Here is a 24,230-nt window from a genome sequence, read left to right as displayed (position 1 = left end):
TGGGGACGGAGGGGACTTAGGCACTAGGCAGGCTGCCTGGGTTGCTGCTTGGTGCTGTGCATTAGCAAGCGTGAGCTGCAGGCTGGATGTCTCCCTTGAAGAAGGTTCTGTGGCTCAGATGCTCTCAGACCCTCGGGAGCTGATCACAACTGTGTGGGGTGAGAGTGTGTGAAGCATTGAACTACAGCTACTGCTATACACTCGTGGGTCCAGCACGGAAGGCTGTGCTGCAGCATCTCAACTGTATACTATATGCTGAAGTTACCCAGGGCTGGCAGAAGAAGACCATTATCTGGCAGCAGCCTTACTCTCCAGGGACATTTGCTTTCCTTTGGTTGCTGGACTCTGAGTCTGGGTTTTTGCTCTTTGTTGCTTTTTGGCCACACCAGGAGAGGTCAGGGAATCCCCTGTCAGCCCCAGGGCCTGAGCTGCATGCTGGGGGGGAAGGAGAAACTCGCTGGAGAGCAGTCCCTGGCTTATACTTTTGGCAGGGAGAAGGGTTTTCCCTCCAAGGTGGCAGCAGGCTTCTGGGAGAAGCACTGGGGTTTCTTGAAGGAAGGACAGGGCTCTGAGGGGCTCTGAGGGGAGATCCACAGCTGGACCTCCATGAGCTGCTCCGTGGAGGAAGAGAAGTGGAGCTCAGCTAAGGAGGAAGCCGACTTTGTGTCTGTGTAGTTCGCCGCTCGTTTGGGACACTTCCAGCTGGTCTCTGTGCCTGAAGCCTGCAGAGGAAGAGAAAAGGGAGGATGAAAGGGAATTTCTGCAAGGGGCTTAGGGCTCCTGGCAAGTTTGGCATGAATGTTGCTGAGCAATTATAAGAAGTCTCCAGCACCAGGATGACAGGAGTTTTGCTGTGGACAAGACAGGGCACTGGTTTGAACACTCGTGCTGTTAACTAGTGTTGGCCCTGATCCTCCAGTGCTCTCTGAGACAATGCACAGGCATGGTTTGGCCAATAGCACATATCTGTGACTCTTCTTGACATGCAGCATGGATGTAGCAACTTCTTTCAAGGTAGCAGGTACAATCTGGGAATGTGGGGATGAGCTGGATTGCACCAGCTGGCCTCTGACAGTAACTACTGGTAGATAAACCAACCCACAGGGATGCCCTCCTTTCACCCCACACTTCTGAAAGAGCAGAATTTGCTGGACCTGTGGCAGAGCCACATCAGCATCTCTGCTCCTGGGCTGGACCTCCAGACCCAAGTTCAGGAAGAAAAGCCAAACACTGCAGAATTCAGAAGGCTCACTTCCCCTTATATGTGTATGCTTACTTGATAGAGAACAAGGTACCTTCAAAAAAATCCCAAAACACAGGGATATGTAGGAACTCAGACCATGTGGAGGTGGTCCGTGCTGTTCTGGATCACTGACAGAGCCCATGCACGTACATCTCCCTCTCTCCACCTCTTTGCATGCTGGCCATCTTCTGAGGCAATCACAACTGGCAACCTTGCAGCCCTTGGAGCTCTAATCACAATAGCCAGGTCAGTCACAACTGTGCCAAGTATGCTGCAAAACTGAGAGCTCAACATGGGAGGACTCTGCTATTATCAGGATCAGATCAAATGAACGAGCTTGTGGAACGGAAGAAGGCCTCAAAGCCAGGGCAAGAGAAGAGGGCTTTGGCCCTTTGGCCAGACTGAGCCAAAGAAGGCAGAGAGGTGGCAATTTCACACATCAGTGAGCTGAAATTACTGTAGGAAACAGGGATGGACCACTCAACCACTCATTCAAGTCAAGTGAAAGGTAAAGCAGTAGGAGGTGAGCAAAGTCCTGGCTGCATCTCCTTAACAAGTCCAACATTTTGCATTGCTCAGCATTTTGGTCTTACCTGTAGGCAAGAGCCGCATCCTGTGGAGAGCTACATAGCATGGCCATTACAACAGCCATGGAGCTCTCAGACTTTGCCACCTCTAGCGTTGTTTTCACTGGTGTGATGGGCCGAGGAATTCTGCTCTTTGTGCTTATGGATCTTTCTTCTTTCCCCAGGGGGGCAGCCTTCTCTTTCCCAGCCTTCCTTGGGACTGAGTCATCAGAGTCATGTGTGTCCTCCTCAGAACCAGTGGCTGAGAGGGTTTCTGAAGCCCGCTGCCTCTCGTCGCTGGAGGATGCTGAGGAGGAGGCCCCTGAGGCCAGCCGAAGAGGGCGGATTTGCCTCTTCTCCATCACGAAGCGAGCCAAGTCAGGTTGCTTTGCCCTCTTATAAAGCCTCTCTTTGGCAGAAAGTGATGTTGAAAGGTCTGAGCCAGTGTCCTCCTCAGAGAACAAAATGGGTATTCGACTTCTATACCTGGAACCAAGAGGCCTCCTGGGGCCTTTATGCTGTGTGTTGAAGAGGATCTCTGCTCGTTTCTGGTGTTCTGCCACCAGTGCTGACTTCTCAAGGTCAGGATCCCTTGTCACCACCTTACCAGGCTCATCCAAATCCAGCGAGAGTGACACTTTGTCAGAGAGCTCTGGCTTGTCTTTGAGAGGCTTTGCTTCAGCATTGGGAAGGGGCAGCTGCTCCCCTGCTGTTTCTGAGGTGGTTTCAATGTGATTAGCCGAAAGCGCAGAGCTCTCTGTCTGTGCCCCTTCCAGTCCTGAATGTATGCTTTCATTCTCTATCTGCACCAGGTTGTCCTCCAGCTCTTCTTCAATAATGACCTCCTCAAACTGGCCCGGAGGGCAGTTCTCCTCATGCCTCATCAGCTCGCCACTGGAAGACATGACATGTAAGTGGGTCTTTTCAGCAATAGGAACAAATGTGCGCTCAACTTTGGTAAAGGGGGAGGAAGCTGTAGCCACTGTCACTGTCACATCCAGTTGGCTACCCATAGGCTGTGGCCGCTCACTCTGAAGAGTCAGTGCAGCAAGAGTGCCCAGATCAACTTCTGGAACCAAGTCTGTGGTCACTGGAGACTCTTTCAGATCACCTGGCGAAAATAGCACTAGTGTTTTTGAGCCTTCCTCCAGCTCCAGGTCCCCACCAGCAGTGGAAGCGCGACCCTTGGATCCCTTCTGGTCATCAGCCAGGAGTGTGGAGGGTGCACACTTCTGGCTGCGCTCTGTGCTTTTTTGACTCAGGCCACTGCTGGAACCATTGTGCATATCAATCTCATCCCCTTCCTCCTCTTCCTCCTCCTCGTCTTCTTCCTCATTGTCTTCTTCCTCCTCCTCCTCTTTTCCATTTATTTCCAGATAAGGTTCCAGAGGTTTGCAAGGGGCAGTCAAAACAACATTTGAGAAATCAACTTTCTTTATCCGCTGGGATACCTTAGGCTTTTCCCAGTAGTCTGACATATCTTTTCTGAAGTCTTGATAAGGCAAACTTAAAGGCACTGCCTTGGGCAGACCATTCATTTCAAATGACTTCAGCATATATGCCTGCAAGAAGACACATGTGACAAAAGAAAAGGGTTAGTATTCAGACATAGCATGGACACAGACATCAGAATCAAGAGCAGTGGGAAGCATCAGTCGAAAGGTTCTAGTCCATGACACTTTCAAAATACATGCCTGAGCAGTGATCCCTCAATCATTTAATTCATACAAACCTTAGAGAGATTCACACATACTCATAAATGAAGGCAGAAAAATGTGCCAAAGGAGTTCCTTTGTTAGCAGCCTTTACCTGGACCTAAAAGAGATTTTTGCAAGCAATTCCTCAGGATTTTTTTCATGTTTACCAGTCTTCTTCAGTATTTATATATTTATTGCAATATTTAAACATTTACATATTCACTTCTTCCTTACTGGAACCATTCAGCAACTCTCTTTCATTCCTAGGCCATGGTGAACTCAAGGGGCCCCTCAGGGCCAGCTACATTTGCTGATGACTTTTCCATATTATCCACCATTGTCTTGGGGGCAATACCCTTTTAGTGCTCCTGTGTTCCCCTCTATGCTATTCATCCCTCGCTCCTGCTCTCACATCCCTCCAGCAACTCATACTTCTGACTCTTACAGGCTCCTTCAGCTTTCACTAAAATGATTAGCAAGTTAAGTCATGAAAGCTGACATATAAAGTATCATTATTAGACTCTGGGGTGTCCAAAACCTAAAAGCAATGGGAGGACAGAACAGCTGGTCTTTCTTGAGTAGCCGTCTGTGATGGAGAGATGGCCCATAAGGCACCAGGGGTAGGTTGTGAATTGATCACAATACCAACAGAAAAGCAGCAACTCACATACACATGCACACACTTGAACAAATAAGCAAAATAAGCAAAAAAATCGCAAAATAAATAGGCAAAATAAATGTCCATTGAAGTTTAGTCTAATTAACTATTAGTTGCAAATTAAAACCACAGAAGCATCACTCTGTAAAATGGATTAAAAACCAAACCAAACCAAAACCAAATCCCAAAACATTTAAGTCACCCTTCTTTAAGAGGGCTGGGAAACAAAAGCCTCTCTGTAAACTCAACCAATCAATAATGCATCACGTTACTTTTCAGTCCTAATTATGAACAGCAGGCTCCAAAGATCGGTGTTTGCAAGTGGCATTTGACAGTATCAGAGGCTACGACTAAACAAGCACCCATTTAACTACCTGGGCTACAGAGCTGCCATCAGCCAGCACATTCATCTGGCTATGGGAACAGAACATTTTGTCTCTGAGAGGGAAAGAAGCCCTCCATAGCTTTTCAGTCCATTGACACAATTTTCAAATTGTGCTGTAAATCTGCATGTTACTCTGTGCAGAGCAACTGCTTTATTAGTATGTCTGAAAAATGTAAGATCTCTATGCTCATGTATAACAGGGACATTTCAAATAGCTCAGTGGGCAGCATCAAGCTGTTATGCATGGTGAAAAATTGTTATCTATTTAATATTTCTTTTTATATCTTATAAATTAAAACACAGGCTGGTGTTGGCAATGCCTCTGGACTCCAAATCATTGTCTCTTATTTCATTAAAGCTGAAGTCTGGTGCTGAAGATGACCCTGTATTAGCCTGATTTAGTCTTTCACTGACCCACTCTACCTTTTCTATTAGGATGACAGATTTGGGTCTTGAACTGGTAAGAGGGACTTACCACCCTTTGCAAAGGAAATTACCCACTTGACTTCCTCCCTCAGGCATTTTTTTGGACATAAGCAGCCTAAAATTGGCTTCTGCCTATTGGCTGGATGTGGTTTTCCCAGGACATATACCTGCAGTGCTATCCTGGAGTCTTAACCAGACACGCTTCCTCAGTGGAACTGGGACCTGATTAAAGAAGCCCTGACCAACATCTTGCCTTGTGCTGAGCCTCCCACTGGAAGGAGTACCTGATCCCCAATAACAGTTCACCTGCTGCTCTACTTCATCCCATTTTCTAGATGCTGTGATTGACGGTACAGCTTTGTGATCGCTGGTTTCTCTGCATATGTAAACTTTCATACATCCCGTCAGCTCCTACGAGCTTGTGTCATCTCATCTACTTTCTGGTCAAGAAGAACTGAATCCAGTCCTGCAGTGTACATCCTCTGTAGGTCAGAGATACGGTTTATGTGTCCTGCAGTCTGCCTCACCAGCAGCCCTGTCTCCAGCAACCCCTCTTTCCTCAACAGCTCTTACCCTTGCAAGACATCAGAAGTTCTACTGAGATGAGATTCACATGAAGCAGTAAGATATGACACAGCTGGACATCATGATGTTGCTGTAATAAAAATAATGCTTCTTTCCTTCTTCTGCTCTGGTACCCCTTTGCTGTCATTCAGTTGTGCAGTAGATACCTTTCTAATCATAATGTACTTCCACCTCTGGCTGTACAAATTCTTTGTGGTATTTAGCAAATGAACTGCCCTTCTGTCTGTAATTCCCCATGTATTTTCTATTTCCCTGCATGGACACTGCACCCTAAGCACAACAGTGATTGTTTGGCTTCTGCCTACCTGTGGGAGACTTGGACTGCTTAACCTGTTGCATGCAATACCCCAAAATTGTCAGAATGCTTTCCTTAAAGAAGCCCGAAGCTGTTGTTGTTTTGCTGCTGCAAATGCACCATGGAGAAAATCTGAAGAGCATAAATACGCCAAAAAATATGGAGGACAGAAGTTACCTACAAACTCAACTAAAAGAAACTTTCTTGAAATGCTGCTTGGATCAATTATTAATTTAACACATATTTTATTACCTTCATTGCTATCATCACCTGAGGCTGTTAACAAGGAAGAATGTCCTAGGGCATCAAAGTATGAGATTGGCTTCACTATTGAGTTAATGTAATCAGCAGCTAGCTGTAAGCAAACAGCCTGCCGGACCAGGTGTTCGCAGTTTGTCCTCTCTTGGCAGTCATCATGTGTCTTCTGTACTACAGGTCACTCAGCTGCTCTAGGACTTTTTCCCAAAAGCTGGAGAAGAATTTTTCTGTTCTGCTGTGCCAATGGGAAGATGCCAGAAGATCAAGAGTGGAGAGTCTTAGCTTGCATCTTAAAATTGTAGAATAAAAAAGGTGTAAGGAATCTCTGGAGGTCTCTGCTCCAGCCACCCCTCAAAGCAGGACTAACTCAGAGATGTCTGCTCCAGGCCCTGTCCAACTGAGTTTTGAGTATCTTCAAAGACGGAGATCTCACAATCTCTTTGGGACCCTGTCCTAGAGTTTGAGGCTTTTCATGCTGAAAAAGTTTTTCTTTATATCTAATTTCTACATCTAATTTTCCTTTTACCCAGCTTGTGTCCATCACATCTCATCTTTTCATTGTGATCCTCTGAGAAGAGTCTGGCATCATCCTTCCATCAGGTAATTCAAGGAAAAAATAAGATCCCACCCCAACCCTTCTCTTTTTAAGGCAGAACAAACCCAACTCTCTCAGCCTCTCTGTATGTCATATGTTTCTAGTTCCTCATCATCTCGGTGGCCCTCTGCTAGGCTCACTCCACTATGAGAAGGAATTATGCCATGAGTTGAGGCAACCATCCCATTTTAAAAAGCTACCAAGACTGTGAGTGGGCAGAGCTACCCTGGATCTGGACAAACCTGAGTCAAAAAGACTGCCTTTACCTATAGCAAGCTCCGATCTCTGCCTATGTTCCTCACTTTCTCGGAAGACACATTTGCCTGTCTTTGGGCCGTGAACCATTTTTTTCCAACCTGCTTGGGCTTAGATCTTAACTCCTGGGTCTTTTGACTTCCCAGTCAATTGTCCAGGAATGCATATGGCTGTTAGTTAGTCTGAGCATGTGTGCCCCACAAAGTCTCTGCATTTCACATCTGTAACACTCTGTCTTTTCACTGAATTTAAATTAAATTTGGCTAGTAACTACTTTGGGCAACAATATGTGTTTGGAAGGCAATAAATATGCCTGCTTTGCACAGAGGCTACAATTAGAATATGAAGAGGAAGGAGAGTCAGGAGAGAAAAAGATCTACCTGCTTGTATTTGGTAGAGGCAGAAGTCAGAGCCTTCAAGTCCATCTGTGTCCCCATGCTCATCAGCAGCTACGTGGAGTCTGGGGATTTGTCTTTAAACTGGTGGGGTTTCAAATTAGCAGGATCATTGGCAATAGGACATCCTCAGAGGAGACTCACATTACCCAATATGGCAGCTGGAAAGTTTCTACATCCCAGTGATGCTGCAAATACTGCAAAAATCAGCAAAGGTGCAGTCTCCACGGAATTACAGAATAGTTGGGGTTCAAAGGGACCTCTGGAGATCATCTAGTCCAACCCACCTGCTAAAGCAGATTCAGCCAGAGCAGATCACACAGGAATGTGTCCAGGTGGGTTTTGAATGTCTCCAGAGAAGGAGATTCCACAACCTCTCTGGGCAGCCTGTTGCAGTGCTCTGTCACCCTCAAAGGAAAGAAGTTTCTCCTCATGTTTACATGGAACCTTCTATGTTTCAATCTGTGCCTGTTGCCCCTCATCCTATTGTTGGGCACAACTGCAAAGAGTCTGGTCCTATCCTCTTGACACTCATCCTGGAAATATTTATGAGTATAAATAAGGTCCCCTCTAAGCCGCCTTTTCTCCAGACTGAACAGACCCAGATCTCTCAGCCATTCCTCATAAGAAAGATGCTCCAGACTCCTAACAATCTTTGTAGCTCTCTGGTGGACTCCCTGCAGTAATTCCTTGTCCTTCTTAAACTGGGAAGCCCAGAACTGGCCACGGTACTGCAGATGCGGCCTCACCAGGGCAGAGTAGAGTGGGAGGAGAACCTCCCCTGACCTGCTGGCAACACTTGTCACAGCAAGTTTACAACCATGCATTAGAAGTTCCCAGGTCCCCTTGTCACCAAGAATGTAGCCAGATGTGTTCTTCTCAGACAGCAGCACAGAGCAGACTCATGCTGGTGGGTTCAAGAGCAGTACTAGCATCCAGGTTGTTAATGTGCTCTTCTGTGTCCTGCCTCATGCCAAGTCGCACACACTCTGCCCAGGTCCCTTTAGCAATATGGAGTGATGACAGCACTTGCCATGCCTGTATGGCTTTCTGGTGATCTTACAGCTCTTGAATACATAGAGAAAAGACCCTATAGCTTGTCTGTGCCTACACCCCCACAGCAGAGCAGTCTGTGGCACCGCACAGAGTGGGCCTGGCATTCACCAGAAAAGCCTGCTGTCTCCAGAAGCCCTGCACTGACATGGGGGAAAGGGAACAGTTTCTCAGGTGAGCCTAATCAATTTTCTCTTAGACTGTAGAATTTCAGATTATTATTTTTCTCCCATCTCTTGGTTTTAAACATTTTAAATGCAATAATTTGTGAAACAAAACCAAAACCAAAGCAAACCAAACCAAAACAACAAAACTAAAAAAAAACCCAAACCAAACAACAACAAAAAACCACCTGGTACAAGAGAAAGATCACAATATTTGGCTAACATAAAACTAGGAAATACTGCATCTGTTCCATCTACCATTCTGTTTCAGACCTTGTTCTGAATCATCTCTCAGCCAGTGGCATCCATGCATCATCCATGTGCCAGTGGCATGGATGGCTCTATGGCATCCGTGCATCCTTCCGCAGTGTTTCAAAGATGCACATGTCCCACATACCAACAGTCTTACAGAAGCAAACCAAAATGCGCTTTAAGGTGTTTATCACAGAGGAGATGGGCTTTGGACCCTGCTAGAGGCAGACTCGTAAGAATCCTGACTCTCCATACAATTCCCAGGAGAAAAAAGAGACTCACACACTGTACAATCCTGTAAGTCAGAGACCACAACCAAATCCCAGCTCTTCCTCCCAGGCCGTCACCTGCCTGCACAATCTGCTTTCTGTCTGTGAGGAGTTGGGGTCTTGTACTTCTTCTGCAAGCGGGAAGGTTTCCACCACCCTTTCCACAGGTACCAGAGCCTTTGCATGCACCTACTGCCTGCAGCCTCCCTCTCCAGCCCCTTTCTGAAAAACACTGAATTAGTAACTGTGCAATTCACACCAAAGCAGATAGAGTCTGTCACCATGTCTCCTCTTCCAACTTGATGCCAGACAGACCAACAGCAATAGGGGTTGGACCACATGCCGCTCTACAGTGGCGACTGCTTTCGGATGTGAGTCACAATGAAAGCAGCACGGTCAGATCCACTGAGCAGCCCAGGCAGGAGAATGTTACTTGCAGAACAACCACAATTTTGCATCTGCTTCCCTGGGGCTTCGGGGAGTGGAGGGACTGGAAGTTTACCAGATGTTCTTAAATGCCTTGTCAAATGGCTGATGGGAGACAGCCATCCAACCACCCTGTGCAGACCATGCTGCCAGCCAGTGGAGGATGCTCAGTGAAGAAACCAAGAGAAATGTGATAAATTGTTTCTGCTGTGTTCATAGGTGTTGAATTGTACTAGCTTAAGTTTAGCCAGTTTGGATGCTGGTAACCATCAAGGCAGAGCTCTAAAAACTTTCATAAGTTCGGGCTAGTTGCAACCTGCTGCTGTGATATGACTGGGTTCAAATGAAATTGATACTAGCCTAAATTTATGTAAATTGAACTCACAGTGTGGCCTTCCCAAAGTACATTAAACACATCTCCAACAGTCACAGAACTTTGTTTCTATTTCCAGATCTGTCTTAACTGTGAGTTTTCAGCAATCACATTAGTAAACAATAATAAAACTCTCTCTGTTCTATCAGAGCTCTTTCATATTCCTGCCTGGTGCACCCAAGGATAAGCAGGGGAAAACTGCCCAGAGCTGGAAAGCAAAGGGAGCAGAAAAACAAAGCAAGCAAGCAAACAAAAAAAACCCAGCCATCAACAAGGTGCTGCCTTTAATTCTTTAATAAGGTTTTGGTAGTATACAAGGGGTTTTTTTTTTTCTTTTTTTTTTTTTTTTGGATTGTCTGGATTAGCATACATGGATTTAAAAAAGGCACAAAATCCATTGCACAGCTTCTGTTCTTCTGTTTGTTTGTTTGTTTTTGATTACATTGCCTGTTCATTGTAGTTTCAAGTGTAGGATTTTACAGTACTATGTACTATGCAGCATATGTACAGTACTATGCAGCATTTACAGCATGGTCTACATACAGGTAATCAATGCATGCATTTATACAGGAGACAGAATTAAAATTCTCTCTCAGTATTTCTATATACACAATCGTACAGTGTTTTTCTTCTGAAAAAAAGCTTTAAATTGGTCTTGCATGCTCAGTGTGCAAAAAGAATTAATGCAAGCATATATTACAGTGTTATTGCAGTACAAAAAGGGGTTGACCTTAGGCTCTAAAGGGATTAGATACAGGAAGAATAAAAAGACTCAAGGAAAATAAGCTTTGGATCCCTTTAGTAAACTACATCCTTCCAAATGGCTCCCTACTCAGCATTGCCTTTAAAGCTACAGCAGGCTGCTTCTGCTCCATCTCCCTGCTGCCCTCCCCTGAGACAAACTTCCACAGGTTCTTCAAATCTTCTGTCTCTAACAAACTGATGAGGACTTCTAGCAACTTGAGGAAGCCCTTCTGCTGTGCCTCCCAAGCCTGAAGACCTGCTTGAAAGGGACTTTCCTGAGATCCTCTGCTTCAAGCAAACTCAACTCTCAGCAGATGAAGTTTCTCAAGCAAGCCAGGAAGTACAACAGGCTATCTACAGCTTTTGTCTCCTCTCAGTAGAAATTACTACAGAAACCCACATTCAGCTCCTACTTGAATAGCGGTTGGATAAATATGGTTTGGACTACCTCCTGTTTAGCAGCAACAGAAGTCTAACAGGTAACACAAGGTAATGCAAAGGAAGGATATGCTCGTCCCTGAGATTCTTCATGGGAGCTGGAAAGCCTGAGAAGCGGAAATCGAGTTCCCAATATGACGTTAATTGTTCCATTGGGAATGGGAAGAGGCCTTAGTCCTGAGAGATGCAGATGACACACAAACAGCAAGAGCCATAGTTCAGTCTTCCCTGTAGCAGCTTTGATTTGGATACTATCAGGACCTTAGCATATCCTGGAAGTGACATTGTCCTCTGCCAACATAGACTAAGCTTGTTTCAGACTGGGAGATCTGGCAGGATTGACAACAGTGAATGGAAAAAAACCTATAATCTGAGCTTCTGAAGAAGCTCTTTCTTCAAACCAGTTTTAGATGAGGTAAAAGTACCGGGGGTCTTAGAGCTGCCATATTTGCTTGCAGGATCTCTGTTGTTCCAAGAATCAGCAACATAAATGTCAGAGAGATGTTCTTCTTTCCAACATCTTACCATCAAACACTGCATAGCCTTTCCCTCTTTTTTTTTTTTTTTTCAACCGAGGTCAATAGGACAGCCCAGTCCTATGCTGGTTAAGTGTCCCTCCCTATTTGTGCTTTTGTATGTTCTTAGGTTTATGCCAGTTTTCCTAGCATCTTGACCAGAAGCAAGAGCTCTGTAAGGGTAGTATGCCTGCCACTTAGCTTCCCACCTCTGCACCCACGACTGTCTCCAGCAAGAGTCAATGCAGAGCTCCTTCTCTGAGCAGACACGAGCAAGGTGGAAGAAAATGATAATCCAAAAATTGTTCTAGTATCTAATAGTAAAGGCAACTTAATAGCAGCAAGAAAGAAGAAGCAGCAGCAGATTCTGAAAGCTAAACATCTTCCTTAGTCATAAAAATAACCAGAAGTCAGCAGTGCTGAATAAGAACCTGATCTGGCTTTTTTTTTTTTTCAGGAATGACCAAGCTGAAGGGGCAAGAGCCCCACAGAAATCCTCCTTATCTGACTTGTTCAGAGGAAATCTGCCATTACTGTGTTCCACATTGCCAGATCATTAATTGCACTCATAATTAAACTGAGAAACTTGTTGGAGTTGTTGGAGGAAGCCCTGGGGATTCTTATGAGGCAAGTGCACTAGGTGAGGTAACCAACTTGGAACACTTTGCATATGAAAAAAAACCCTTCAAACATAAAACCATTTTCTTTTCAAACACTAAAAGACATGCAAGTGAATGTAAAATGGAGATTGCTTCCAATCCCCAGGTTACACGGTTAGCAGCTTATTCAAAATGTACATTCATTGTAACATCATTTTTTCAATACAAAGGAGTTGCAATACATCAGATAATACTTAGAAACATTTCCCAGAAATTAATCTTTGCACTTTCCCAAGGAATTGCAAATGTGTGTGTTATAGCAAACCAAACACAAAACATATGATATAAAAATGCAACAAAAAGGAAGGTAGTACTGCAGTGATCAGCCTTTACACATTTTATTTAATGTTTTAACACTACCCAAAATAGGCGTTTGCATACTAATAAGTTATGTCCTAAGTGGCAGCACCGTTCCTATCGCCAGAATACTCTGCCACCAGCAGATGGTGAATGGAGGGATAGGTATGCTACAAGACACTGAATTAAGAAAAGTGGGCTGGGCCAGGTTGCCAAAATCAGATCTGCAACATGCAAAGGATGCCAGGTGTGCCATTTGAACCAGACAACATGATAATTTCTGTAACTGATTGAGATTTGTTCTTTGCAATAGCCTTTTGAGCACTTGAGCAGATGTGTGCAAAGTGGCCCTTTACCGGCACAGAAAGGTTTCTTTAAGGCATGACCATGCATGGCCATTTGTATTCCATGTGTGGGTCATGAACACATCTAAACACACATACAATAAGCATCCTGACACCACCCTGGGGACAACAGTGAAACCAGGAAACACATCTGGCTTACTTTGGTCAGCTTCTCCAGAAACTATCATCTCCTCCAGCCACTCTGGGGAAGGGCTGGCAACTACAAGGGAAGCGGGTCAAGAAGAAAAGCACACCATGTTCTCCAGCTGAGAAATATCCAGGGCAATTTATTCACTATAAACATTAACAGGATCCATGATTTTCAAGGCTTCAGACCTTGTCTGCCAGGAAATGCAATTTTATTTTCTTCAGCTAGCCTCTTTGAAGCCATCTGTTACTGCCAAGCAGAGATATATATGATAGTGATCTCCAAATAGTTCTTTCCCATTTGTCACAAAAGGAAAAACAGAAAAGGTAAAATAAAAATAATAGCTTCTCTTTTGAGTAGATTGGGATAAAAGAGCCCTTTCTTATTCAATGTGAGAGTTGCAAAATAGTCTCAGCTCCAGGTAAAGTTCTGAGAGTGGCGTGAATAAATCTCCACTGACAACCATTAATTAAATGTGTCATTCATCTAACCCAGCAGTTTGCAATAAAAATAAATTAAGTCATTGACACAGTATTATGTTGCTGTAATATGAATGTAGCCTAAGGAGGAGATGCTAAACCCTCTGGACAAATACAGTGAGTATCTGTCATCAGTCCCTCCAGATGAGCAGTAGAAAATCACCTTCTATTTTCAGGAATAATCTTGTACCACTGCCAAGCACTTAAAAATTCCATATATACACATCATGGAAGATTAATCGATGGAGACGTGAGAGGGAAGGACATTAGAAAATAGGAAAAGGATTGGATATATCATTTCATGCTTTCTGATCTTCAGTCTCATAGTGCATCCTATTGTTGAGCTATTTTACAAGACTAAACTAGCAATGTTTATATTTTCTTGCCTTAATTTATTTACATAGAATCACAGCATCAGATTCAAATAGTGCATTTTTACATGAGAGAGCAAGTGAAGTTCCTGGTGATTTGCAGTGAAAGAAATGCCTGTATGACATTTGTTTTATTTGGTATATAGGTCCCACCCACTGTCCTGACAATTTCCAGATCATGAAATAATATTCTGCCTCCTGAAATTCTCTCTGTGCAATCAAACTCTCATATCTGGCCTCATCTTTACATGTTCTGAAAAGGCTTTGTTTGCCACTGACTTCCCCTATTGGTCCCGCATGTCAAACAGGAGAGAAGTGACTCACAGAAAAATAAAGCACACAAGCTCACAACAAGAGAAGTGGTGTTTAACCAGCTGTTTACATGGTTTGCAATCACAGATGGCAGCTGTGTATTAACTGAAAGATCATTGCCAGTTCTCTACATTCAGCTGCTCATGGACACAATAATTTTGAGGAGTTTGATGAGTCCTAAGGATTCCAGGATTTGAAACTTGTGAAACTGTCCTGGAGATAGATTGTATCTTCCACTGTCGTCTTTGAAACCAAACTGTCTTTAAACAACATGATCACTATTCCTCACACAGACTCCATGTAGAGCTGAGACTGCTCCAAGTGCCAAAATGTGCCATTTTCCACTGTTTCCTCCAAGGAAATCAGAGGGAGGGAAAGCAAGAGGCTGATCAAAGTTCTACAGGGACTGTATGGTGCAATAAATGGCTATGAAGTTGGTGAAGGTTTTGGAGGGGAAGCCATATGAGGAACAGCTGAAGTCACTTGGTTTGTTCAGCCTGCAGAAGAGAAGACTAAGAGGAGACCTCATCACTGCCTACAGCTTCCTCACAAGGGGAGGAGGAGGAGCAGGCACTGAACTCTTCTCTTTAGTGACCAATGACAGAACCCAAGGGAATGACAGGAAGATGTGCCAGGGGAAATTTAGACTGGACATTAGGAAAAGGTTCTTCACCCAGAGGGTGGTGGAGCACTGTGGCAGGCTCCTCAGGGAGGTGTCACGGCCCCAAGCCTGACAGTGTTCAAGGAGAGGCTGGACAACACCCTCAGACACATGGTGTGAACTGTGGGGTTGTCCTATGCAGGGACAGGAGTTGGACTCAATGATCCTTATGGGTCCCTTCCAACTCAGGACATTCTATGATTTGATGAACGTGAGATATGCAATGCATAGGAAACTGGTGCAGGAAGCAAGCCTCGTGTATTCTTGGAAACAGCAAAGGCAGGAGGTAATGCGGGTACCGAGGGATGCAATAAGGATGTGAGGGATAAGACATCATGAATGGCAATGGAGGTGAACCTCAGGGGTAGGTGAATGTGTGGAGTGGGACACACACTGGCAAGTGCAGTGGAGTAAAAATAATGTTGTGATATGGGGAAGGGCCAGGACAGGCAAAGGAGAACAAAGAGGCAACTAGATCTAAGAGATCTTCTCAAGCACCGACGTGAAGATGAGGGGGTTCTGCTTCCTTGCCACATTGTATGTGAAGCCTACCAACATAAGCTAACTGGGTGGCAGCTGAGCAGCAATATCCCTGCTCACGGATATGATCCCAAAGCTAGATGTCAGCCATTCCTGGAGTGAGCTGCCTTACCTCAAATCCAGTCTGGAGCCTAGCTGTCCAAGCACAGCTTCTTCATCCTGTGCTGGCAAGATGGCAACTGCCAACATCCTTCACAGCTCAGGCTGTGCCTACTGCCTCAATGCACTGGAAGGGAAAAGCTGCCCTTAAACTCCCACCCTCAGCTGAGTACCTAGTAACTGAAAAGCAGCTAGAGAAGCTTCCTATATACTCCTCAAAAGCCATTTGGACACAGGATTTGAGAGGTGGGTTGATCTGCCTCTGTTCTTGGGGACTCTTCAAGAATCACCACATGGACTACAGGGAAAGAGCTGAAGGACAGGTCTGGATGTCAAAATCTGTCACATGAAAGGAAAGCAACAGTCCAGGTTGGAAGCCTCTAGGAACCACCAAGACTTAGCCCAACAAATACAACCTTTGAACCAGTTCATCCCCTTCAGAGCAAGAGAACTGCAGCAGCCTTGACCACCACAATGTCCAGATTGAGACTCACAACCAAGAGAAAGAGTGGAAGAGCAAGAGAAGCTTTTCATTATGAAGAGGTAGCGCAGGGCTGGGATTATATCACCTATATGGCTGTCTGACAGGGCATTTCTATTCTATTTTGTCATCACAAATGACTTCACACAGTGAAAGAGGAGAAGCAACAAAACTCTTCCACTTACCTGCCCCTCAAAACTGGCAAAAAAGTATGAGAATGGCAGACAAAGTCAGGTTCATATTAGGGACTTCATCAACATGGGTATATCAGCAGGATACTCCTAATGCAGATGCGCTGGCATCTGCAAAATTGCACCTTTGTCATTATAGCCTATTTTCACCCATCCCCCTCCCACCAAAATGTTCTATACTGAAAGTGAATGTGTGCTAGCGTAACTACATTTACCCCATCCATGCCAGCTTAATCCACATTTTCACAGAAATCACCTCTCTGTAGCTCCTTCCTGTGGAAAGGAGGCCAGGGAGAGAGTGATACATTGGAAATATCTCCCATTCTGCAAAGAAAGTGAAAGGAGCCAAGAGACCAAGATATAAAAATATGGCTTTTGTATGTATATACAACTGATACGCATTTGCTCACTGAAGTAGAACAGGAGATCTCAGCAACAGATACCTGTGCTGATGCTAATGATCTCTGTATCATAAAGGAGTGGCAGATGCTCATTTCAATCCTCATTTTGCATTCTGACAAGAACAAGTGCTATGTACAATGGGAAGTAAAGACAGGAACATCTCTTTCAGGATACAAACCCTGTTCTTGGGCCCTTCTGATAAACACAATTTGTCTACAAGTCTGATGCTGAAATTTTATTTCACTAGTATTGATTTACACTGACTTACCCCAGCAGAAGCACTTCAGGAACCTTCCCAAACATAAAAGGAACTAGTGCAACTAATGTTTCAGCCCATAACCCCATGACAATTTTTCCTGTTGACAGCCATCCATGGGTTGTTTTTTTCTCTGCTGACCCTGGCTTGCCAGTGCTTTTGGTTGTGCAAATGGAGGATGAACCAAAGCAGGAGATGAATCAAAGCTGAAAACAACTTTCCTTCTCCCTGTGCAGGTCCATGCAGCCATATGAACACTGGCACAGGGGAAAGGGCTGGATGGGATGGGGTGGAGGTAGGAGGGCACCTCTTAGAGAACCAACACTTTTGTTCTCCTAACTTAACCACGAAAGCATAGCCTTCAATGGGAAATGACTGATTGCTACTTCCTTTTTTTTTTTTTTTTTTTACAACTGATTTTGGACATATTTACATTTATATTTGCAGTCATTATAAATGAAACACAATAAATAAATGCAATATAAATGTAATCTACAGAGTTCTTTTAGAATTGCACTGTAACTAGTTTTAATATTTATTTATTACTTTTTCATATATATAAAAAAGATAGCTATTTTCACATTTATTTAATTTGCCAACTGTTCCTCAACAATATGTGGATTCCATAGTAATCATTACAATATTAGAGGAAGATGTTAAAAAAGTCTGCAAATTGACTATTGTAACATCAGGATTCCAGCCCTTAGCACCAATTAATTTGTTCAGAATTGAATTGTGAAAGCCATATTGACCATGAAATAAAACTTTCCATAAAACCTAGGTGACAGCAACATGTCCAGTTATTTTGGTATACAGCCCAAATTGGATAGTTTAACAGGATTGCTTTAGAAATCAATATCACACCTTACAGAATCTGAACGGCAAAGAATTCAGTGTCTTTAATAATGTATTTCAGCTGTTTACCACCCACTTACATCTTTAAAACAAGCATCCCAATTCTAGTTTGACCTTTGTTACTTTATCTTCCAGCAACTAGATCCATATCTTTGCCTGGCAGATTAAAAAATGGTCTTGCTCTCTTCAGGTAACTCTTAACACCAGTCAAGTCACTTTCTAGTTTTGTCTTCAATGACAGACTGCATTTCTTCAAGCTCATTCTACAAGGCAGGTTTTACAGAATCAAAAAATTTTTGCATCACTTCTCCTTTTCTAGGTTTTGAAAATATTTTTTAAAAAATTTCCATACAAGACTTTTATACGATGCCTGGTAGAGAGCTCACCAGTATAAAAGATCTCCTCTCTGCTCATATCTTAATTTTCCTGCTTGTACATATATATATATATTTGTTTTGTTTTGTTTTGTTTTGTTTTTGTTTTGTTTTTGCTTTAGCAACATAATGAGAACTTACATGCAGGTAATTTTTTCCAGTAACTCCCACTTCATTTTGGGAGACAGCACCTCCCAGGGCACAGTTTCTCCCACTCTGAGCATGTGACCCATATTCTTTGTATTCAAAACATGACCTTGTCCCTGGCTAAATGCAATAATTAGTTTGAATGCAAGCAACTCATCAAATGATCCAGACCTTTATGCAGAGCTGGCCTGCATTATTTTATGAAGTCACCCATTTTACTGCCACTGCAAACTTTCTCCTTAGTGATTTCTTTTCTCTTCTTGACAACCATTAAAGGCACAGAATAGTGCTGAGCTAAGGGCAGGAGATCAGGAGTCCTAATGAGAGACATCACCACTTCTGAGAGATAGCAACATATAAACATATTTTGTTTGGTTAGTTGCTTTTCAATTTGTTAATAACTTTAACTAGAAGAAAGTCCCTACTGAGCATGGAAAAAATAACATCAGAGCAGAGTCTACTCAAGGAAATCATTCCTTCTCATGTCGCTTTGAGAAAGGCAAAGCCCTGCTCTTTCTGGTGTATGGGAATTGCGGAAGATGGAGCGAGGAGGAGAAATGTAAACACACTCAAGTGACCTGCAGCTGGGGTATAAAGAAAGCACATACATCACGCTGATTGTTTTGGTGATCTTGTGTGCTTGACAAGTAGAAACTCTGTATTATAGATAACATAGGCCTGAGAGAAACCCTATGGCACCTTATAATGTCTGAGATTCCTGCTTTGTTTTGAGAAAGAGCAGAGCACAGCAAGAGGCTGCGTCTGCTCTCAGCCTTGAAATATAGGCAAGCGCAGCCGGCCTAGGAATCTTCTAGCTGGGCTGAATCACTGCAGCGCCTGCATCCCTGCTTGTCTCACCTCTGCATAGGAGCTTAGGTGCCACTTCGGAGATCCTCCAGTAGAGACGTAACTAAAATAAAGCTTGCTCTTTGCAATTGTATTCATGGCCTCTGGCTCTTCTTGTGACGTGCCTGTGCACACACTGGTTTCTGTGCTTGACAAGAGAAGAACTGCCAAATAAGACTAGGCTACTGGTAAATTCAGTCATATTTCTGGCAATGCCCAGTGGGTTTTTTAAAAAGAAAACTGATCAACAAATTGCAGGTAAAAATTCTGGCTGGGCAGTAAAGTGTGCTGTTCACTCATGTTCTTGCAGCAAATCAAAATAAATTTAAATTCAAGAATGACTGTGGGAAGAGACCAGTCATGTCTACGCTGAATCTTCTCAATGAGGGTGTGTTGCCCTCTCCATCTCCATCCCTCTACCCAGCAGGATGCTCTGTGGCACGACTGTGCCTGAGCACATCTTGCGACACACAGACCCACCAGGCCAGGTCCTACGAGCTTCGGCCAGCACCACCCACCCTGTCAGGGCTTGCACTGTCTGGGGTTCCTTACCTTCTGTAATCTGATATTAAGGGAGCCTCAGGCAGGGTAGATGTACCTACAGAAGACAGTATTTGGAAGGAGGACTGTAACTCCACTGGAAATACCATACTTATGCAGTAACACCTCCATGTCACAACTTTCTTCTAACACCCATACTTATCCCATGCCATTTTCTCATTTGCCTGAGCTTTCTGTATGTTTTCTTGTCTGTATCCTCTGCTTATATGCTTCCTGCAGAATTTTTTATTTTGGACTTGCACTTTCCTAAAGCCCTGAGCACCAGCAATGACCCCTTCTTCTTTAACCTTAACATCCATACTGCCTCTTCTCCCAGAAAACTGGTCCTAAGGCTCATTTCAGTAGAAGATGGTTACTACATTCGCTTAACTACAGGTCTTCATACAGCCTGGTGTTTTACACTGCAGCTATACTGAGAAGGGCAATATAGCCCTGCAATCTGGGGAAATAAGGATACTTATAACAATTTACATTAACTTTGATCTCCCTTTTCCTCTGAGACTCAAGTCAGTTTTAGACAGGGGCTCTGTATACTAACTGCTTATTTAGGCCACTTATTTCTCAAGTGAGATCTGTTATCACAGGCATTTCCAAGCAAGGCCAAGATGCAGGGCTCCTCTGCCATTGAAAATCTGCAGGTGCCTAAAATTTCTGGAATTTAGAAACAAAGGAATATACGGCTGGATCGGTAAGAAAATCCTTGCTATCCAGTTCAGGAGTGGAGAGCAGACAGATGGGTCCACTGTCACGTAACAGAGGCAAAACCAGAGAGACAGAAATTTGTGGTGACTGTATGGAAACCAAACTGCAACAAAAAGCAAGGAGATTTCCAAAGCCAAAGCAACAAAGAGATACATGATCATAACTCCATAAGAGGGACAAATCCTGAGGTCCTGCCTCAGGTGAGCTTCCAGTAGGAGTCTGCCTATTTCTACATGGAGTAAAACTGCCTATAGATTTGGCCCAGAGTAAGACACCAACAAAGATGCTTGAACAAATTCGCCCAGTGAAGGTAACGCTTGCTGATACCTCCACAGTCTCTCCACTCCAGTCATAATTTGACAATGTTTGTGGCTTGATTGCACGTGTTCGGCAAGGCAGCCCTGCACTTTCTACCCCAAGGTTGCAGGACATGCAAGCGAGTCTCTGAGAAGAGCCCTGGCATTCAGCTCTTTCATATATATCACATGTTCACCATCTGTGTTCTCATCTTTGGCCATGCTCCTGCCCCTTGCCCAGGTTGCTGGGAGGTTTAGAAAACCAGATGTTTTCAGTCTCTGTGGGGTTTGGCTGCCAGGGCTTTGGAAGTAACAGTACCTTAGGCCGGTGTTGTCTGGGATTCAGTATTGCATTAAGTGGTGACACACTGTGGGCAGGTGGGGATCTATCATTGCATTGTGGAGGCTGCTGCTTCCCTGAACAGGCTATGTTTTGTGTGTGAAGCGGGCCCACACCTGCTGGAGCTGGGACCTGGAAATGCGAAGGACGGAAGGCATGAGTCTGTGGTTTCCTGCTGTGAGGGGCATGTGCCTGCGGTGGGGCATGCGCACAGGGCTGCTCTCCGCCGAATGACTGCGCTGTATGAAAGTGCCACCAACGTGGGGGCAGTGTTCTGTCTCCAGAGTTGAGGAGGAAAAAACGGAGGACGTCAGTCTTCTCAGGGGGCTGTACCTCGGGAGGGAGTGCTGAGAAGGCCTGTCCTCCTCCAACTGAAAAAGACCAAGAAGAGTGCAGGAAAAGGTGTCAGGCAAAGACTTGACTCGTCCCTGGTTTTTGATGCACATGCTGCAGGCATCTTCGCCAGCAGATGTAAAATGCCTAAGTGGGGCTTACTTACTGCTCTGCATCTGTAAATTCGCAGGGCACGTATGGGCACCACAGGAGTCTGCCATTACAGGAGGCCTGCCATGCTCTCCCCAGCCACATGCAGACACAAGCAACACCAGCAGTGTCAAGCTCTGCTATGTCAGTCCCCTTCTCTATCTCTTCGGGCTACCTGCCTCACCTCTCTGTTCCTCTGGCATCACTCATCTGGACACATCATTCGGCTACTCATACATCTTGCAAACAGGTAACAGTCAAAGTCTGAACACACCTGGAAACCATGTGTAAGAGAAATGGTGAAACAGCTGGTGCTAAAATGATTATGTGTATTTAAAAGTGAAGGATTCTTAGGGTTTTGTTTTTTTTTTCAATATGTCTTATAAAACTTGCTCCAAAGATTTGGAAAGGTAACTTCGGGAGCTGTTGGTGGACTTTTCTTCTCTGACACTTAAACTGCTGGTCCCCTGATACACTTTTATATTGAGTACCTGCTTCTAGTTTGCTACAGTTGCTCTTCTAGGAGGAGAACACCCCCATACAGAGTTACCTATGGATAAGATCTACCGTTCTCCTTCTCTAGCACCACACAAAATGGAAACTCCCCTTTAGCATCTACTGCATATAGCAGAAGAGCGGCTTACACTTGGGAATGATGATGTTGGCTCCTAGCCTAGTCCGGTCAGGATGAGTGTCCACACCTGACTCTGCCGTCGTCCAACTCTATTCACTAGCACATGCATCATCATCTTAGCTGGAATCTCAATGATGCCAAAGACAAACTGGGAGAGATACATGTTGGGAAAAGTGTCCGGAAAATAGAATCTTGTTGCAATTAATCTTGTTTTTGAGGCCAGAAGATCAGGACAAAATAAATCCCTACAAGAGATCATTAAATCATTTCAGACAGTTTTACAGGCAGGATGCTTTGAACTTCAACAAGCTGAGAGAGAGTTAACTGATAATACACAGGTCACAGAAAACTTGTTAAAGTCTGCAAGACGCTTTCCTTATTAACCTGTTTTCTTTGTGGGTATCTGTTTAAGTATGTTGCAATTTTAGTAGGTCTGTGCTATATGGTACGATAAGTTCACAGTCTGTTAAATCATGAGAATCCGTTGACTCAAAATGTGCATTTTGTGATAATTCAGAAGATCATGAGTAATTTAGTTCTTTACTGCGTGAATGTGATCGTAAAATTTTGTGTGTAGTGGCTGTTGTTTTTCTCTCTAACATGCTACCTTTATTCCAGCATTCAAACTTGCGCAACTCTGTGACAGGCTGTCTCTGATGTCGGTGCACTAAATTTGGCTTTCTTGTATGCACACCATGTAAAGAATCCTGGTTTTGGAATAACAGCTGTAGCACACCAGATGAGACACTAAAAAAAAAAAAAAACAAACCACAAACCAAACCAAAACAAACAAACAAACAAAACAAAACAAAAACAAAAACAAAAACAAAACAAAAAAAAAAAGAGGCCTTGCCCAGTCTAGCTTGCGGCAGCGGGGGGCGCGAGTGCTGATCTGGAGCTTCAGCGCACACTGACTTTTTTTGTCAGGGAGACCCAGAGGTACCTCCACCTGGCTGAGCAGTAGGTGGCTCAAAGGTGCAATGCAAAAATTGAGATATTGTCTTAAATTAGTGTGACTGTGATCCATCTGCATATTTGAACTTGGTATATGGTTTTCATATCTGAGCTCAGTATTTTAGTTTGCATATTCATATTTGGTACCAAAAGAATCTTGTTTGGGGAGATAATTACAAAATGGGAACCAGTTCCACTGCTAAAATTCCACCTTGCTCCCCCTTAGGATGCTTCCTTACACATTAGAGTAATTGCTTATATTGTTAGAAAAGCATTTAAATTGTTAAAATGCTATGATAGATGTGCATTTAGAAGAGGTTGTATTTAAAAGTTGCTAGAATATTAACTGATTTAGATTTAGGAAAATAGAATAATGGATTTATGTTTATTATACTGGTTTATACTGTTTTTTGACACCTCTAAATTGTAAAAGGTAAATGGAGCTAAGGAATGTAACTATTGCTGAGCTACTTGAAATTGCATATAAAGTGTATGATGGCTGGAATGAAATGGGAAAACAAAAGACCAAAACATCCCAGGCCTGTGTAACTGAGAAGTTTCCCAGAGCCTCCTACTTGCTGCATGACCTTGGTTATATCTGAACTGCAGTAAGAAGAGAAAGAAACAAAACAAAACAAAAAAACAAACAAACAAAAAAAAACACACAAAAAAAAAAAAAAAAAAACAAAAAAAAAAAAGGAAAAACCTGGCTGCCCGCTTTTAAAGCAGTGAAAGGGGGAATCCTCTCTCCCCACAACTGCAGTGATGTAATACTGAATGGAGCAGTCAGAGAGTGAAGTTTAAAGACATCCTTAGCAGACCCATAGTTCTAATGAAACTGGAAAATTAAACCAAAAAAATGTTGATAGACTTATTCTGTGGTAATTAGTTGTAAGAGACTTCTTAGTAAATTCACCATGCTAGTTTTTGAGGTCATGGGAGAGAACGAAAGAAAGGCCATTTTTTGAGACCAATGGAGTGTCAAAGTTGGAACAAAGTTTTAATACATCAATTCTTATATTTGCCAGAAAGTCCTGTACCTCTCTTAGGTTAGGATTTGTTAAGTAAATTGTAAGCTCAAATAACGTTTTCTGAGAATTCTGTTTAGTTGCATGGCCTACAAGAAAGCTGCTGGGATGCTGCAGATCTGCTTGCTGCAAGTGAGAAATCTCCAAGGAAATTTCAAATGCTGTATTTCCACTAGTA

At 43.7% G+C, this 24,230-nt stretch overlaps 1 protein-coding gene across 1 annotated transcript; it reads right to left on the bottom strand.

The window, feature by feature from the left end:
- Positions 1–288: 288 nt before the first annotated feature.
- LOC308038704 (tau-tubulin kinase 1-like) lies at positions 289–22,233 on the bottom strand (the record flags this gene model as incomplete). The annotated part of the gene is given in 7 exon segments (XM_080341479.1): positions 289–445; positions 447–643; positions 647–722; positions 1,837–3,356; positions 21,287–21,324; positions 21,928–21,955; positions 22,138–22,233. Coding segments are annotated over 7 exon segments (2,112 nt in total).
- Between the last annotated feature and the right edge of the window lie 1,997 nt (positions 22,234–24,230).

Source organism: Nesoenas mayeri (assembly GCF_963082525.1).
Source record: "Nesoenas mayeri genome assembly, chromosome: 3".
NCBI lineage: Eukaryota > Metazoa > Chordata > Aves > Columbiformes > Columbidae > Nesoenas > Nesoenas mayeri.
The sequence above is the reverse complement of the archived record's forward strand: the minus strand, read 5'-3'. Positions and strand labels throughout refer to the sequence as shown.